Here is a 19169-nt window from a genome sequence, read left to right as displayed (position 1 = left end):
GACACTGTTTCCACTGTTGCACCATCTATTTCCCATGAAGTGATGGAACCAGATGCCATGATCTTTGTTTTCTGAATGTTGAGCTTCAAGCCAACCTTTTTACTCTCCTCTTTCACTTTCATCAAGAGGCCTTTGAGTTCCTCTTCACTTTCTGCCATAAGAGTGGTATCATCTGCATATCTGAGGTTATTGATATTTCTCCCGCCAATCTTGATTCTAGCTTGTGTTTCTTCCAGCCCAGCGTTCCTCATGATGTACTCAGCATATAAGTTAAACAATCAGGGGGACAATATACAACCTTGACGTACTCCTTTTCCTATTTGGAACCAGTCTGTTGTTTCATGTCCAGTTCTAACTCTTGCTTCCTGACCTGCATACAGGTTTCTCAAGAGGCAGGTCAAGTGGTCTGGTATTCCCATCTCTTTCAGAATTTTCCACAGTTTATTGTGATCCACACAGTCAAAGGCTTTGGCATAGTCAATGAAGCAGAAAATGATGCTTTTCTGGAACTCCCTTGCTTTCTCCACGATCCAGCAGATGTTGGCAATTTGATCTCTGGTTCCTCTGCCTTTTCTAAAACCTGCTTGAACATCTGGAAATTCACGGTTCACATATGGTAGAGGAAGTCAATTTATTCCTTGTGATTGTCAAAATAAAGTCAACTCTAACTTGACAATCAATTTCTACAGATTCATCTGAACTATCATCCAAAATAGTAATTCTTAACCATAGTAATGATGATAGTTTTTGGTGAGCTTGAAGCATCTTGTACTCTAGATCTGCTCCATTCATTATGAGATCCTATTGGAACCTACAATCTGTTTGCCAAGTCTCCTCATGGCAATTCTCATATCTTTGTTTCTCAATGTATAAATGGCAGGATTCAAGATAGGGGTTATGGCAAAGTCAACGATAAACAAATACTTATCCAGTGATGTTGCAGGGAAAGGCCACACATAGAGAAACATACATGGCATAAAAAACAAAATTACTACAGTGATGTGAGCTGACAGTGTGACAAACGCTTTGGATAAGTCTCCTGAAGAAGGTTTCCAGACAGTGACCAAAATGAAAATGTAGGATACAATTAAAGAGAAGAAGGTAGCCATGGATATAAACCCACTATTAGCAATGATTACAAACTCTAGTTTGTAAGTGTCTACACAAGCAAGTTTCATGACCCGAGGAAAGTCACAGTAAAAACTGTCTACTTTATTGGGACCACAAAAGGGCAAGTTTATGACAAAAACAAATTGAGATACAGCATGGATTATCCCCACTATCCAGGCAACCACTACAAAGGAAACACACATTTTGGAGCTCATAATTGTCAGGTAGTGGAGAGGCTTACAGATTGCAGTATACCTGTCAAATGCCATGGCTATGAGAAGCACCATCTCAACTCCACCCACGACATGAATGAAAAATATCTGTGTCATACATTTTGGAAAAGAAATGATGTTGCAGTTAGTGGAAAGATCAGAGATCATTTTGGGCACTGTGGTAGAGGAAAGACCTACATCAAGAGTAGAGATGTTGGCCAACAGGAAGTACATGGGGGAGTGTAAATGAGAGTCAATAGTTACTGTGACCACGATGAAGAGGTTTCCCAGGATAGTTCCCATGTAGAACACAAAGAAGAACCAAAAAAGAAAAAGATGCATTTTCCATGAATTTGAAAGTCCGATTAGTACAAACTCAGATACCACAGAGTCATTTACTCCACCCATTGACTCAATTAAAGAAGAAGCTGAAGTATTCTGTAGGTAGAAAATAAGAAAGAATTGAGAAATATGGGTACCAAAGATTAATACCTTATTTATCCATCATTGATTATGTGGAAAACATGTTGTAAATGCCAAAATATGAAGTGAGAAGAAATACAGAGAGGGGCAGGTTAAAGGAAGATAATTGAATAGGAGAAAAGAGATAATAAAAGTTAGACCATAAAGACAAGGAAAGAAATCATATGGGAATATGGCAGGGAAAATGGAGAAATTAGGAACAAACAGTAACATTTTCCTAGCAGAGAGGTTCTTTACCAAGCTTGTGCTGTGCTTAGTTGCTCAGTTGTTTCTAACTCTTTGCAACCCTATGGACTGTAGCCCACCAGGGTCCTCTGCCCATGGGGATTCTCTAGGCAAGAATACTGGAGTGAGTTGTCATGCCCTCATCCAGAGAATCTTCCCAACCCAGGCATTGAACCTAGATCTCCTGCATTGCAGGAAGATTCTTTACCATCTAATCCACCAGGGAAACCCAGTTCTGGCTTCTTCAGTCTTGTTCATATATATTTAACATAACATCTTCCATGTCATGAATAATCAGCATATCTGAAGTGTTCAAACTCTTACTCACATTTGTCCACACAAGCATTAATCACACATAGAATAGTTTCCAACCAATGAGGGCATGAATGTTGCACTTAAGATGGTAGCATAAAATGAAAAGGTTTGCTTCTCTAATCATTTACAACACTTGGAGAATTAAGATACAGTTTAAATCAAAGGAAACTCCAAAGGAGGAGTGTCTAAAACCCCCCAAAGAGAGCTTTTGAGTACTTTGCTAAGCTTGAGAGAGATTTTGTGCTTTGAGAGCTGTGCTATAGGATTGGTCTTCCCTGGTGACTCAGACAGTAGTGATTGGCAATTCAAATGGGAAACTGAGAAACGATGATATCTTCACTGAAACAAAATATTAACTCACGATACACTAAGAAAATGAAAAAAACTGCAGATCATGAATGTCACAACAGCTTGTCTTTCAAGTATTTGAAGTTTAGTTCTGCTAAGATGCTATCTGAAGGTGAATGAAATTGCTACCAACAATTTTTTAATAGAAAGTATCTATTATCACTACACGGAGAAGGCAATGGCAAGCCACTCCAGTACTATTGCCTAGAAAATCCCATGGATGGAGGAGCCTGGTAGGCTGCAGTCCGTGGGATCGCTAAGGGTCAGACACGACTGAGCAACTTCACTTTCACTTTTCACTTTCACACATTGGAGAAGGAAATGGCAACCCACTCCAGTGTTCTTGCCTGGAGAATCCCAGGGATAGGGGAGCCTGGTGGGCTGCCGTCTGTGGGGTCACACAGAGTCGGACATGACTGAAGTGACTTAACAGCAGCAGCAGCAGCAGCAGCAGCATTATCACTACAAATAAATGTAAACATTGATGAAATCATGTATAACACATGTTTAAATCCATTCATTATCCAATATAAAGAGACAAAATAGAAGGCTATTAAAGGAGATAAGCTATGAAACAGGGAAACAGTGACAGATTAATTTTTTTGCTCCAAAATTACTGAAGATGGTGACTGCAGCCATGAAATTAAAAGACACTTGTTCCTTGGAAGAAAAGTTATGACCAACCTAGACAGCATATTAAAAAACAGAGACATTACTTTGCCAACAAAGGTCCGTCTAGTCAAAGGTATGGTTTTTCCAGTAGTCATGTATGGATGTAAGAGTTGGACTATAAGGAAGCTGAGTGCCGAAGAATTGATGCTTTTGAACTGTGGTGTTGGAGAAGTCTGTTGAGAGTCTCTTGGACTACAAGAAGATCCAACCAGTCCATCCTAAAGGAAATCAGTCCTTAATATTCACTGGAAGGACTGATGTTGACACTGAAACTCCAATACTTTGGCCACCTGATGTGCAGAAGTGACTCATTGGAAAAGACCCTGATGGTGGGGAAGATTGAAGGCAGGAGGAGAAGGGGATGACAGAGGATGAGATGGTTGTATGGCATCACCGACTCAATGGAATGAGCTTGAGTAAACTCTGGGAGTTGGTGATGGACAGGGACACCTGGAATGCTGCAGTCCATGGGGTCACAAAGATTTGGACATGACTGAGCAACTGAACTGAACTGAAGCTATGACAAGGCATACAGAAACAGGAAATTGATAAGATTGGTACCAAAATGAGTATAGCCATTATAAATGATGCAAAATTATTTTTTTTGTCATGGCCACTAAATTATTGACAAGAAATGGCTACAAATGAGTGTCTTATGTGATGTGCTATTAATATTATACATTATAAAATATGTTCACATATACAATAATCTCTCAAGAAGATAACTTTGGATAATGACACTTCAGGTAATTTTAGTATTAAAAATTTGAGTATCTATATTTTATATTTTTCTAAACTGACCACATATTTGTGATAAAAATGAAAAGAAATGAAAGGAGAGCAACAGGGGAGAAAGAGGGACAAGAAAATGAAAAAGAACACTGAGATTTTTGGAGGTAGTGAAGTATGCTTATATGTGGTGGTTAGAGTATTATTTTGATTTTTGGCACTAGTTTAATAGTTTTATTATCCTTGGTTAAACCACTATTTCTTGGTTGGTGAATGACAATTACTGGAAGTACATGAAGAAAACTCTGGATGTTCTATGTCAAGTTTGGACAAGATATGCACATGTTTCCTTCTCTAGAGAAATGTTAATATATGTGACATTCTATAGAATCCTGGTTTGTTTGTTATTTTGAATAGATAAGTCATACACTGAAAACAGTGGGAAAGCACTAATAACTCTCCCAGTTTGGCTTGTCAATTGAATTTTATTCTTTCCAATAGTCCCTTATATTTTTCAAAACAGATAAGATTGAGTGAAGAAATACATCTAAAAGGAAAAGGTAAAAAGTCATAGCGCATAGTGAAATCAAACTTTCTCATAACTCTACATACTCTATGGTGTACTGATTAATCTGTTTAAAACTTATCAGGAATTGGCTCCAACATTTAGCTAGTTAATTCTGAAATACTGAGTTCTTGCTTAGAGGGAAGAGTGTATTCAAACAAGTTTAAAATATTTATTTCTTTTGCTTTCTTAGAAAACATTAAAGACTCAGAACTTCTCCAGAGGCAGAGTCTCATAAGAGTTGGTTGCTATCTCTGTTGGATAATTTGCCTTTAACATTTAGAAAATGGAAACCTTTTAAAAATATTTTTTTTCAAGCAAAAAATCAGATAGAATGTAGGTATTCTGACTTTAGTGATTAAAAATTCCCTCTCCTCTAAGGAGCCAAGAGAAATTATAACAATCTTATGACTAAGAACACAAAGAAGGAAAGCTGTTCAAAACTCAGTTCTTCACTGATATATATTCATTATTTTTTCTTTAAATTTCTACCCTTAACCACCTTAGCTCTCTGGTTATAGAATACTTAAAAGAACCACTGGATACAAGTTCTATTAAGCCATGTTCATGCTTATCATTCTCTCTTTAATTCTTGATCCACTCATCACTAATATCATTGAATGGTTTATCGAATATGCCAAATGGAGGGAAATCACTGAATCCAAACTTTTTATATGAGGGAAAATAGTCACTTCAAATGGTGTAATCTGTTTGAAGCATGGATGGAAATGGAATGGGCAAGATATAGGCATATTCATTCTCCACAATGGGAAATGTGGGGACTTCATTGTATAAGATGATGAAGAAGATGGTGAGGGATACAAGAACTTTGAGATACCAACTCACCAAAGACAGCCATCATAAATATTGGTCCCTTCTTCAGGCATAATATAATCTAGTGAAGAATGGTATTGAAAGGATTGGGAATAATTGGAACTGGAGAAAAAAAAGAAAGTTCTAGAGAAATATGAGATTGCTGTGATATGGTTCAGTATTAGGTAAATTTTTATGACCTACCTCTTCTTTTCTAGGATGTACAGATGCACTTATTGAAACACAATAATTTTGATTTCTGCTTTGTAGTATAATCACCTCTAGGACAAAAATATATATGTTTCGTTTCCCAGTGAGATTATAGTTAATTAGTAGCACTAGGTTTTGGGGACCCATTGACATTCTGAGATCCCTAGTAACCAGCGTGTTATTGATTTCTCCTGGGAACCAGGTCTACAAGTCATGTTAATTTTCCCAGAGAAAAAATATCAGGAGAGTTACTTAGTAATGAGAAGTAAGAAAAGAAAGAAGATAGGAGAATATCTCCCTTATATTGAGAGAGATAATGTGCTGGATGGCTAAGAAATAAGTACCATTTAGAACAGAAAATGTGGAACCACAAACTCACTTAGAGTTACTGAGGTGGGGAAGGGTAAGAAGTCATTCACAATTCTTCCTGACACTCTCATTCATTGACTAGGAGAGAATGAGGTTCATTTATCAATATTTTTTTTTCCAGAGACAAGCCTTAGGCTTTATGCATGGGGCATATTCTCATAGCCATTCCTGATTTATTCCCATTCAGTGCTTTTTGTCTGTTAACTGACATATTGTTGTTCAACAGATACATGAAAAGATATTAACCATCACTAAGGAAATGTGAATCAAAACCACAATGGTATCACCTCACATCTGTCAGAATGGCTATTATCATAAAGATATGAAATAAAAAAGTGGTAACATGAATTTGAAGAAAAGGGAACCCATGTGTACTGTTTTGTGGGAATGCAAATTAGTGCAACCTCTATAGAGGTTCCTAAAAATTAAAACTCTCATATAATCCATACAATGATAAATCAAAATCAGAAGAAACAAAAACACTAATGAAAACAGTATCTGCACCTTCACGTGCATAGCAGAAGTTTTCACGATAGTCAAGATATGGAAACAACTTAAGTGTCCACTGATGGATGAGTAGATAATGAAATTGTGGTACATGCATCTGGCCCTCCACATCTCCAGTTCCATATGTGAGGGTTCAACCAACTACAGACCAAAAATATTGAAAAAATTTCCAGAAACTTCCATTAAGCAAAATTTAATTTGTCACATGCTGGCATATATTTACACAGCATTTATATTCTATTAGATATTATAAGTACTCTGAAGATTTTAAGTATAAGGAAGGATGTGTGTAGTGTGTGTGTTAGTCACTCAGTCGTGTCTGACTCTTGCGACCCCATGGACTGTAGCCCACCAGGCTCCTCTGTCCATGAAATTCTCCAGGCAAGAATACTGGAATGAGTTGTCGTTTCCTGCTGCAGAAGATCTTCCTGACCCAGGGACAGAACCCTGGTCTCCTGCATTGCAAGTGGATGCTTTACCATCTGAGCTACTAGGAAGCAAATGTGGCTTTCAGTAAATCTTTTCAGATGTACCCTCAACTGTTTAACTTTCTTGTCAATGGACAGCAATGCATGTATATACAAGATAAGTAAAAGGAACGAGGTCCTCTGATCTCTGCAACAACATTCCTCTTACCTCAGATAAACTAAAGGATGACAAATTGCCATAGGCTTATCATGGAAATCTGAAATTTGTGTCTGTATTTCTCTCTCCTTTCTCTTCCATGTCTCCCCCTCTTTTGTTTAAATATCCCTAAGATAATTTTGCAGTGTAAACTGAGGAGGACGATGTTCCTGAAGTCTCTGCTAAATGCACAGTAAAGATTGGATCACTCTCCTGTGTGAATTTTCAGATATAGAATAAGTTTCTAGGCTGAGTCCATTTCTAACATGACTCTTTAGATGAAAACTGATATCCTGCAATAGGTGTTTTCACAGGAAAGAAAAATGAAGGGATTTCTTTTGGGTATGAATGATCAGATTCTGAGTAAGTTGTTTCCTCCGCAGAAGATTTTCCTCAGGGATTACATGCAGAAGTCTTTCCCCAGAAGGAGCTCTTAGAGGTTGAACTCTTAAGTGTGGAGCTACATAAGTGTGCAGAGTCATCCCACATCTGTCACACTGACAGGGTTTCTCCCATTATGAACCCTTTGATTCTCAGTAAGGGATGAGCTGTGACTGAAGGCCTTTCCACACTCACTTCACTCACAGGGCTTCTCTCTGGTGTGGATGATGGAGTGTCAAATGAGGCTTGTGCTTCACCAGAAGACCTTCCCACACTCCATGCATTTGTAGTGCTTCTCTCCACAGTGAATCTGCTGGTGGCTGGTGAGGTATGATCTGCGGTTGAAGGCTTTCCCACACTCTGCCCTTGTAGGGCTTCTCTTCACTGTGGATGGTGAAGTGCTGGCTGGGGCCTGACAGATTGCTAAAGGCCTTCCCACATTCTTTGCATTTCTCTCAAGTGTGGGCCCTTTTATGTAAGATAAAAGTGGAGCAGTAGATGAAGGCCTTTCCACACTCAGTGCATACATAGGGCTTCTCTCCTCTGTGGATCCGCTGGTGCTTGTTGAGGTATGGCTTTTGGTAGAAGACCTTCCTGCACTTGAGGCACTTGTAGGGCTCCTCTGCAGTATGGATGATGGAGTGTTGAATGAGTCTGGTGCTGTCACAGAAGCCCTTACCACACATGCTTCTCCCTGCTGTGGATCCACTGGTGCGTCAGGAGCTGTGTCCTGTCGTGGAAGGCTTTCCCACATTCCATGCACTCGAAGGGCTTCTCTCCCATGTGGATGATGTGGTGTCATAGGAAACTTTTCTTATCTCAGAAGGCCTTCTCACACTTGTGTGGGTTGTATGCAAATCCCTTATACAACTATATAACTTGGTATAAGGAATTTGAGAATCTTCAGATTTTCTTGTTTGTGGGGGAATCCTGGACTAATCCACTGTGGATTACAAGGCTGCTGTTGTTCAGTCACTAAGTCATGTCTGACTGCATCCCCATGGCTGGTAGCACATCAGGCTCCTCTGCCCTCCACTATTGCCTGGTGTCTGCTCAAATTCATGTCCTTTGAGTTGGTGATGCTTTCTAATCATCTCATCCTCTGTTGCCCCTTTCTTTTGTCTTCAGTCTTTCTTAGCATCATGGTCTTTTCCAATGAATCAGCTCTTCATATCAGGTGGTGTAAGTACTGGAGCTTCAACTTCAGCAGAAGTTGTTTTAATGAATATTCAGTGTTGATTTTCTTTAGGATTGACTGGTTTGATCTCCTTGCAGTCCAAAGGACACTTCTCCAGCACCACAGTTAAAAAGCATAATTTCTTTGGTGTTCAGCCTTCTTCATGATCCAACTCACACATCTCTACATGACTACTGGAAAAACCACAGTTTTGACTATATGGACCTTTGTTGGTAGTGATGTTTCTAGTTTTAAAAACACTGTCTATGTTTGTCATAGCTTTTCTTCCAAGAAGCAAGCATTTTTAAATTTCATGTCTGCAGTCTCTGTCCATAGTGATTTTTGAGTCCAAGAAAATAAAATCTGTTACTGCTTCCACTTTCCCGCCTTCTGTTTGCCATGAAGTGATGGGACTGGATGCCATGATCTTAGTCTTTTGAATATTGAGTTTTAAGCCAACTTTTTCATTCCCCTCTTTCACCCTCATCAAGGGGGTCTTCACTTCCTCTTCACTTTCTGTCATTAGAGTGTATCATCTGTACATCTGAGCTCGTTGATATTTCTCCTGGCAATCTTTATTCCAGCTTGTGATTCACCCAGCCTGGTATTTCACAAGATTTATTCTGAATGCAAGTTAAATAAGTAGGATGACAATATACAGTCTTGTCCCAATTTGGGACCAAAAGGTAACTATATACTCCTATCCCAATTTGGAACCAGTTCATTGTTCCATGTCTGGTTCTAACACTTGTTTCTTGACCTTCATATAGGTTCCTCAGGAGACAGGTAAGGTGGTCTGGTCCTCTATCTCTTTAAGAATTTTTCAGTTTGTTGTGATCCACAGAGTCAAAGGCTTTGGTCAATGAAGCAGAAATAGATGCTTTTCTGGAACTCCCTTAATTTTTCCATGATCCAAGAAATATTGGCAATTTGATTTTTGATTCCTCTGCCTCTTCAAAACCCAGCTTGTGCATCTCAGTTCACATAATGCTGAAGTCTAGCTTGAAATATTTGAGCATTACTTTGCTAGCATGTGATATGAGTGCAATTGTATAGTAGTTTGGACATTCTTTGGCATTGCCCTTCTTTGAGATTGGAATGAAAACTGACCTTTTCCAGCCTTATGTCCACTACTGAGTTTTGCAAACTGGCTGGTATATTGAGTGCAGTACTTTAACATCATCATCTTTTAGGATTTGAAATAGCTTAGCTGGAATTCTATCACCTCCACTAGCTTTTTTACTGGTAATGCTTCCTAAGGCCCACTTGACTTTATACTCTAGGACGTCTGGTTGTAGGTGAGTGACTTATCTGGGTCATTAAGATCTTTCTTGTCTAGTTCTTATGTGTATTCTTGCCACCTCTTCTTAATCTCTTCTCTTTCTGTTAAGTCCTTACTGTTTCTGTCCTTTATTATATACATCCTTGCATGAAATGTTCCCATTGATATTCCAGTTTCTTACAGAGATCTCTACTCTTTCCCATTCTACTGTTTTCCTCTATTTCTTTGCAGTCTTCACTTAAGAAGGCCTTCTTATCTCTCCTTGTCATTCTCTGGAACTCTGCATTCAGTTGGGTATATCTTTGTGTTTCTGCCTTGCCTTTTGATTCTCTTCTTTCCTCAGCTATTTGTAAAGCCTCTTAAACCACTTTGCCTTCTTCTATTAATGAGTCCACATGTCTCTTTTATAGACAGTCCATTATTACACCAAGTTTTGAGTTGAGCAACTGGGTGTTTGACCCATTTACTGTGACTTTGAAAGAAGAAGGGGTATGAGAAAAAGAAGACAGTTTAGTTATAGACCAGCTGAATGGGCATTGCCTGTGAAGCATCCAAGTAAGAAGATAGATTTATGGATTAGGAACTCAAGAACTAGTAACCTGGCTTTAAGAGCCACAAGCTAAAAGCTAGGCATAGTAATTAAAACCGTAGGAATGGATGTCGTCTAGGGACAGAATACAAAGTGAGAAGAGGCCAAAGATGCAATTCTGAGGAATCCTAAACTTGTTGGTTGAGCAAATTAGGGAAACGCAACAAACAGATACTGGGAAAGAATTACCCAAGGTGTAGAAGGGAAACCATGGAGAAGGCAATGGCAAGCCACTCCAGTACTCTTGCCTAGAAAATCCCATGGACAGCAGAGCATGGTAGGCTGCAGTCCATGGGGTCGCTAGGAGTTGGACACGACTGAGTGACTTCACTTTCACTTTTCACTTTCATGCATTGGAGAAGGAAATGGCAACCCACTTCAGTGTTCTTGCCTGGAGAATCCCAGGGATGGGGGAGCCTGGTGGCCTGCCGTCTGTGGGGTCACACAGAGTTGGACACTACTGAAGTGACTTAGCAGCAGCAGCAGTAGCATCAGCAGAAGGGAAACCAGGAGATTGTAGGGTTTCAGAGGCCCAGTAGAGTATTTAAAGGAAGGGGTTGTCAGCAATAATTAAGTCAAAAAAAATTCCTGTCCAGATGAATAAGAAAAAATTAAAAAGAAGTGCTGTTTATTTATTTAAATAGATAAAGTCAGAGATGTAATTGTAGATTCCTGAATAAACACAGGACAAAAAATAAGCTTTTGATTCTTTAAAATTGAGCAGATTTTATTTCCAAAGCAATAGAAGCAAATGAAAAAAAAAAGTCATGTGTACCTTGAAAAAGCCTTTATATTCCAGATGTAGAAATCCTCATTTAAATTGATTATGCCTCAACATTTTTGACTTTCCATTTATCCAAGGCTATCAAACTCAGATACATAAACTCTTGTGGGAAGGGATGGTCTGATAGATAAGAAAACAGTTTCAGGAAACCAGGACCTCTGAATGCCTTCTTTGGGTGATTATTATCTTGTGAAACAGCTATTATGGCTATGTTTTTTTTTTTGTTTGTTTAAAAAAATTTTTATTGGAGTATAGTTGATTTACAATTTGTGTGAGTTTCTGCTGTACAGCAAAATGAATGAATTATATGTATACAAAATGATATATCCACTTCTTTTTAGATTCTTTTCTCATATGGCTATGCTTTTTAAATAGAATAAACTAGGCTGATTGAATATTAGAAGACATTCATTTCCAGAACGACAGAAAAGTAAGAGTCCAAAAATCTTTGGTCTGTATTTATCTAAAGTATTGATAGTGTTAAAAAAAAAGTTTTCTACCTGCAGTCATTCAAATCTAAACTCAAAACTGAAATGGCATCCTAAACTAAAAAAGCTCAAAGTATAGTCAAGTGTTGAATTCAAGGCTTAACATAGGAAATACAAAGCTGATTTTATTCTTATTTTAAATTAAACTAAAATTGAGATAGAAAATTTAAAATATATATATTATATATATATACTTTATTTATAGTTAAACTTTAGTTAAGTTCAGTCGCTCAGTTGTGTCCAACTCTTTGTGACCCCAAGGACTGCAGCATGCCAGGCTTCCCTGTCAATCACAACTCCTATCACTGTTTCCATTGTTTCCCCATAATTAAACTTACATTTTATCTATTTAATCCACTATCTTGCTATGAGAAATTTCTAGCACTTTTCTATATATTTATTTTTAATAGACAGTAATCACATCTAGAAAAGAAAGACCTAAGAAATGTCACACAGAAGATGGTATTTGAATGTTAAGTTTACACATGGAAGTCAGCTCAGTTTTCTCTTCTCATCTCTCTTCTCCATGAAGGTAGAGGAAGATAATTTATTCCCTGTGATTGGCAAAATAAAGTCAACTCTGACGTGACACATCAGTTTCTACAGGTGTACCTTTGTTGAACTATCATTCCAAATAGCAATTCTTACCATAGTAATGATGATAGTAACATGACTCTCAGTGTTTTTGGTGATCTTGTACTGTAGATCTGCTCCATTAATTATAAGATCCCACTAGAACCTACAATCCGTTTGCCCAGTTTTCTCATGGCAATTCTCATATCTTTGTTTCTCAAGGTATAAATGGCAGGATTCGAGACAGGGGTGATGGCAAAGACAACAATAAACAAATACTTATCCGGTGATGTTGCAGGGAAAGGCCACACATAGAGAAACATACATGGCATAAAAAACAAAATTACTACAGTGATGTGAGCTGACAGTGTGACAAACACTTTGGATAAGTCTCCTGAAGAACGTTTCCAGACAGTGACCAAAATGAAAATGTAGGATACAAAAGAGAAGAGGGTAGCCATGGATATAAACCCACTATTAGCAATGATTACAAACTTTAGTTTGTAAGTGTCTACACAAGTAAGTTTCATGACCTGAGGAAAGTCACAGTAAAAACTGTCTATTTTATTGGGACCACAAAAAGGTAAGTTTATGACAAAAACAAACTGAGATACAGCATGGATTATCCCCACTATCCAGGCAACCACTACAAAAGAAGTACACATTTTGGAGCTCATAATTGTCAGGTAGTGGAAACGCTTACAGATTGCAATATACCTGTCAAAAGCCATGGCTATGAGCAGCACCATCTCAGCTCCACCCACGACATGAATGAAAAATATCTGTGTCATACATGTTGGAAAAGAAATGATGCTGCAGTTAGTAAAAAGATCAGAGATCATTTTGGGCACTGTGGTAGAGGAAAGACCTACATCAAGAGTAGAGATGTTGGCCAACAGGAAGTACATAGAGAAGTGTAAATGAGAGTCAATAATTACTGTGACCACAATGAAGAGGTTTCCCAGGATAATTCCCATGTAGAACACAAAGAAGAACCAAAAAAGAAAAAGATGCATTTTCCATGAATTTGAAAGTCCGATTAGTACAAAATCAGACACCACAGAGTCATTTACTCCATCCATTGACTCAATCAGTAGAGAAGAAGCTGAAATATTCTGAAGGTAGAAAATGAGAAAGAAATGAGAAATGTGAGTACCAAAATTAATACATTATTTGTTCATCAATGAATCTGTGGACAACATATTGTAAATGCCAAAATATGAAGTGAGAAGACTTACAGATGAGGAGCTGAAAGAATGATGATAAGTGAATAGGAGAAACAAGATAATCAAAAGTTAGGCCAGGGCAACAAAGAAAGAAATTATGTGGAAACATGGCAGGTAAGGTGGAGGAATTAGGAACAATGAGTAACATATTCCTAGCACAGAGTTACTTTACCAAGCTTATTGTGCAATAATTCTGACTTCTTCCATGTTATTCATATTTATTTAACATTAGTATCTTACATGTCATGAATAATCAGGTATATTTGGAGTGTTCAAGTAAATCATATTTGTTCACACACAGTATAGGAGAATGTAATCTCTGTTTTTCTTTTACTTTACACTTGAGAAATCTCAGGCATTAATCACACATAGAATAGTTACCAACTAATGAGGGCATGAATGTTGCATGTAGGAGGTAGCATGAAGTTAAAAGATTTACTTCTCTGATTGTTTCTGACACTTCGAGAATTACAACACACTTTGAATCAAGGGAAACTCCAAATTGCAAAGAAGGATTTTCAAAAGACTCAAAAAGAGAATTTTTCAGTACTTTATTAGAATTGAGAGAGATTTTGTGCTCTGAGCACTGTGTTATAGGAGTAATGACTGGCAATTCAAATATGAAACAGAGAAATAATGATGACTTCACTGAAACAAAATATTTGGTCATGATAAACTAAGAAATAGTAAAAACTACAGACTATAAAGGTCATGACAGCTTGTCTTCAAGTATTTGAAGCTTTGTTCTGCTAAAATGCTATTTGAAGGTAAGTGAAATTGCTACCAACAACTTTTAAATATAGGAGAGTATCTATCATCACTTCATATAAACAGAATGATCAAAGATGTCTGTCTATAAGACATATTGAACTCCATTCATTATCCAATCTAAAGAGAAAAATAGAAGTATATTAAAAAGAGATAAGTTATGAAAAGGTATACAGAAAGGGGAAGTTGATAAGATTGGTACCAAATTTTATTATTTTTAATAGACTCATTATTTTCTAAAACCGATAAGACTGACTGAAGAAATGTATCTAAAAAGAAATGCTAAAAATATATAGTGAAATCAGACTTACTTATAACTGCATACACTATGTTGTACTGATTATTTAAACTTTAAAACATCTTCTGTTCAGAAGTTATTGGGAATTCTAGCATTTGAAATACTGAATTCATGCTTAGCACATGAGGAAAGACTGTATTCTAACCAGTTAAAACTATTTAGTTCTTTTGCTTTTTTAGAAAACATTAAAGACTCAGAAATCTCCAGAGGAAGAGTCTCATAAGAGTTGGTTGCTATCTCTGCTGGATATTTTGGTTTTAACATTCAGATCATAGGAACATTTTAAAGTAGATATTTCGTAGTGAAAAATCAGAATGTTGGTATTCAGACTTTAGTGGCTGAAAATTCCCTCTCCTCTAAAGAGCACGGAGAAGGAAATGGCAACCCACTCCAGTTTTCTTGCCTGGAGAATCCCATGGACAGAGGAGCCTGGTGGGCTGCAATCCGGGGGGTAACGAAGAGTCAGACACAACTGAAGTGACTTAACATAAGGAGCAAAGACAAATTATAACCCCAAATTATAACCTTAAATTGTAGTATCTCATCACCAAAGAGAGGCATCATAAATATCAGTCCCTTCTTCAGGCATAGCATAATTTAGTGAAATAGTGTCCAAAGGATTGGAATAATTGGAGACAGGAGGATATAAGACAGAAAGCGGAAGAGAAATATGAGAGAGAGATTGCTGTGGTGTTGCTCAATTTTAGGAGCATTTTAATGACCTACCTCTTCTCTTCTAGGTTGTACAGCAGCATTTGTAGAAATTTAATAATTTTGATTTCTGCTTTGTAGTGTAATCACCTCCAGGAAAAAAAATATATAATTTTTTTCCCAGTGGGACTACAGTTAATTAGTAACACTAGGTATTGGTGACCCATTGGCACTTCTGAGATCCCTAACAACAAACATTTTATTGATTTCCCCTGGGAACCAGGTCTATAAGTCATGTTGATTTTCCCAAGAGAAAAAAATCAGAAGAGATATTTGGTGATGAGAAATGAAAAAAGAAAGAAAATGTAAGAATATCTTCAAAATTGAGAAATTCTCAATATTGAAAGTCTCACTGGGTAGGTGAGACTTAAGTACCGTTTAAAACAAAAAATGTAGAACCATGAACTCACTTAGAGTTACTGAGGTGGGAAAGAGTGAGAAGTCATGTACAATTCTTGCTGGTGCTCTTATTCATGGAATGGGAGAGAATGAGCCCTATGTGTCAATATTTTTTTCCAGAAACAAGCAAAAGGCTTTATGTAAGGGGAGTATTCCCATAACCACTCTTGATTTATCCCCATTTAGTTCTTTTTATCTATTAACTGACAGGTAGATGGTCAAGAATAACCTGAAAAGATACTCACGATCACTAATCATCAGGGAATTGCAAATCAAAACCCACAAAGACATCACCTTGCACCTGTTAGAATGGCTATCATCAAAAAGCACTCCATAACATGTGTTGACATGAATGTGGAGGAAAGGAAAACCTTGGGAACTGTTTTGTGGAAATATAAACTGGTGGAACCTCTATGCAACATTATAGAGGTTCCTCAAAAAACTAACCAAGAACTTCATATAATCCATCAATTTAATTTTGGGAACTATAACAAAGTAAACAAAAATAATAATTCAAAAAAGATATATTCACCCCCAAGTTCATGGCAGAATTTTTTACAGTAGTCAAGACATGGAGTAAGTTACTATGTGTGCATTGATAGATGAATGGATACAGAAGTTGTGGTACATACAATTGGCCTTCTACATCTATGTTTCCTCATTTGAAGATTCAACAATGAATCAGAAATATTGAAAAAAATTCCAGAAAGTTCCATAAAGCAAAACTTCTAATTTGCCACATGCTGTCATCTATTTACATAACATATATATTCTATTAGGTATGATAAAACAGTCTAGAAAATTTAAATCTAGAAGATTCAAAGTATGTGGAAGGATATATGTAAGATATATGCAAAATTACACCATTTTGTATAAGGAATCTGAGCATTCTTGGATAGCCCACCCGGCTCCTTTGTCCATGGCATCATCCCAGCAAATATACTTTTATGGGTTGCCATTTTCCTCCTCCAGACACAGGATCTTCCTGACCCATGGACAGAGGAGCCTGGTGGACTGCAATCCAGGGGGTCACGGAGAGGCAGACATGACTGAAGGATCAAATTCAGATCTCCTGTGAGGCCTGCATTGACTGGCATACTTTTACAATTGAGCCACCAGGGAAGCCCATACTTATGGTTACCAATGAAAAAAAGTGGTGGGGAGGGATAAATTGGAAGTTTGCGATTGGCAGATACACACTACTGTATTTAAAATGAAAAACCAACATGGAAACCAACCAGATTTTCCAGTACTACTGTGTAGGACATGGAAATTTGCTCAATATTACCAACCTAAATGGGAAGATTTTAAAAAAGAATAGATGAATATATACTTCTGACTGAATCACTTTGCTGTACACCCAAAAGTAACACAACATCATCAATCAACTATGTAATACACATACAAACAAACATGGATGGACCTTAAAGATATTATGTGGAGTGAAATAAGTCAGAGAAAACAAATGCTGTATGATTTCACTTATATGTGGAATCTAACAAACATACACTGGATTAATAATAAAAGAAATCATATTTATAGTTACTAGGTGTTGGGGAGGTGGGGGAATTGGAGGAAGATGGTTAAAAGGTGCATAGAAAAGTCACTAAGAGAGTAAATCCTGAGTTCTAGGAGAAATTACATTTTTCTTTTTATTGTGTCTATATGAAATGATAGACAGTAGCTAAACCTATTGTGGTAATCATTTCACAATATAAGTAAATCAAATCATCATGCTATACTTAGTGATGTTAAGTATTTCTCCATAAAACTGGAAGATCTATTGTATTTTTAATTTTAATGATACGTATATTTTATTTTTTATTCAAGCAACATTGGTTTATAACATGATGTAAATTTCATGTGGACATATTGTGTTTCTACTTTTCTATACCCTGCAGCATGCTAACCACTACAAATTTAGTTTTCATACTTTACCATAAAGTTGATCCCATTTACCCATTTTGCCCTCCCCACTGACCCTTCTTCTTTGGTAATCACTATTTTGCTTCTGTATTTGGGTGTTTGTTTTTATTCAATTTGCTTTGTTCATTTATTTATATTTTTTAAAATATATTCCACATATGAGTGAAATCATATGGTATCTGCCCTTCTCTGTTATTTCACTATTCCTCCTTGTAGTTCGATCAGATTTTGCCTCGTGTAGTTTAATGCTCTGTTTTTAGTTGCACATATTTTAAATGTTGTTATGTAATCTTTGAGAATGAACCTCTTTATTATTATGTAATACCCTTCTTTATCCCTGATAATTTTCCTTACTTTGAAGTTTGTTCTTTCTGAAATTAATATAGCCATTCTGTTTTCTTTTGATGTGTGTTAACATAGTATGTTTTTCTCCATCCATTTACCTTTAAATGGATGTTTTTATATCTAAAGTGGATTTCTTATAGACAACATGTAGTTGGATTGTGTTTTTTGATCCACTTTGATAATCTGTTTTATTTTTTTAAATATAAATTTATTTTAATGGGAAGCTAATACGGGAAAAACCATTGCCTTGACTAGACGGACCGTGGTTGGCAAAGTAATGTCTCTGCTTTTTAATATACTATCAAGGTTGGTCATAACTTTCCTTCCAAGGAGTAAGCGTCTTTTAATTTCATGGCTGCAATCAGCATCTGCAGTGATTTTGGAGCCCCCAAAAATAAAGTCTGACACTGTTTCCACTGTTTTTCCATCTATTTCCCATGAAGTGATGGGACCAGATGCCATGATCTTTGTTTTCTGAATGTTGAGCTTCAAGCCAACCTTGATCGCCGAAGAATCGATGCTTTTGAACTGTGGTGTTGGAGAAGACTCTTGAGAGTCCCTTATACTGCAAGGAGATTCAACCAGTCCATTCTAAAGGAGATCAATCCTGGATGTTCATTGGAGGGACTGATGCTAAAGCTGAAACTGCAATACTTTGGCCACCTCATGCGACGAGTTGACTCAGTGGAAAAGACTCTGATGCTGGGAAAGGTTGGGGGCGGGAGGAGAAGGGGACGACAGAGAATGAGATGGCTGGATGGCATCACTGACTCTGTGGACATGAGTTTGAGTGTACTCCGGGAGTTGGTGATGGACAGGGAGGCCTGGCGTGCTGTAATTCATGGGGTCGCGGAGAGTCGGACACGACTGAGCGACTGAACTGAACTGAACTGAATTACTTTAAAATATTGTAGTGGTTTTGCCATACATTGCCATGAATTGGCCATGGGTTTTCATGTATTCCCCATCCAGAAGCCACCTCCCACCTCCCTCCCTATCCCATCCCTCTGGGTCATCCCAGTGCACCAGCCCTGAGCACC

At 37.4% G+C, this 19169-nt stretch overlaps 2 protein-coding genes and 1 pseudogene across 2 annotated transcripts; all 3 read right to left on the bottom strand.

Moving 5' to 3' along the window:
• Window positions 1–791: 791 nt before the first annotated feature.
• On the bottom strand, window positions 792–1730 carry LOC129562859 (olfactory receptor 4F15-like). Its single transcript, XM_055436332.2, has one exon. The coding sequence runs from the start codon at window positions 1728–1730 to the stop codon at window positions 792–794; it is 939 nt and encodes a 312-aa protein (XP_055292307.2).
• Window positions 1731–7443: 5713 nt separating this feature from the next.
• On the bottom strand, window positions 7444–10060 carry LOC148776990 (uncharacterized; annotated as a pseudogene).
• A 2542-nt stretch (window positions 10061–12602) lies between these two features.
• On the bottom strand, window positions 12603–13538 carry LOC148776989 (olfactory receptor 4F15-like). Its single transcript, XM_088840454.1, has one exon. The coding sequence runs from the start codon at window positions 13536–13538 to the stop codon at window positions 12603–12605; it is 936 nt and encodes a 311-aa protein (XP_088696580.1).
• Between the last annotated feature and the right edge of the window lie 5631 nt (window positions 13539–19169).

This window comes from Moschus berezovskii, chromosome 9 (genome assembly GCF_049115385.1).
Source record: "Moschus berezovskii isolate FMDL1 chromosome 9, NW_MosBer_1.0, whole genome shotgun sequence".
In the NCBI taxonomy this organism is placed as follows: Eukaryota; Metazoa; Chordata; class Mammalia; order Artiodactyla; family Moschidae; genus Moschus; species Moschus berezovskii.
The sequence above is the reverse complement of the archived record's forward strand: the minus strand, read 5'-3'. Positions and strand labels throughout refer to the sequence as shown.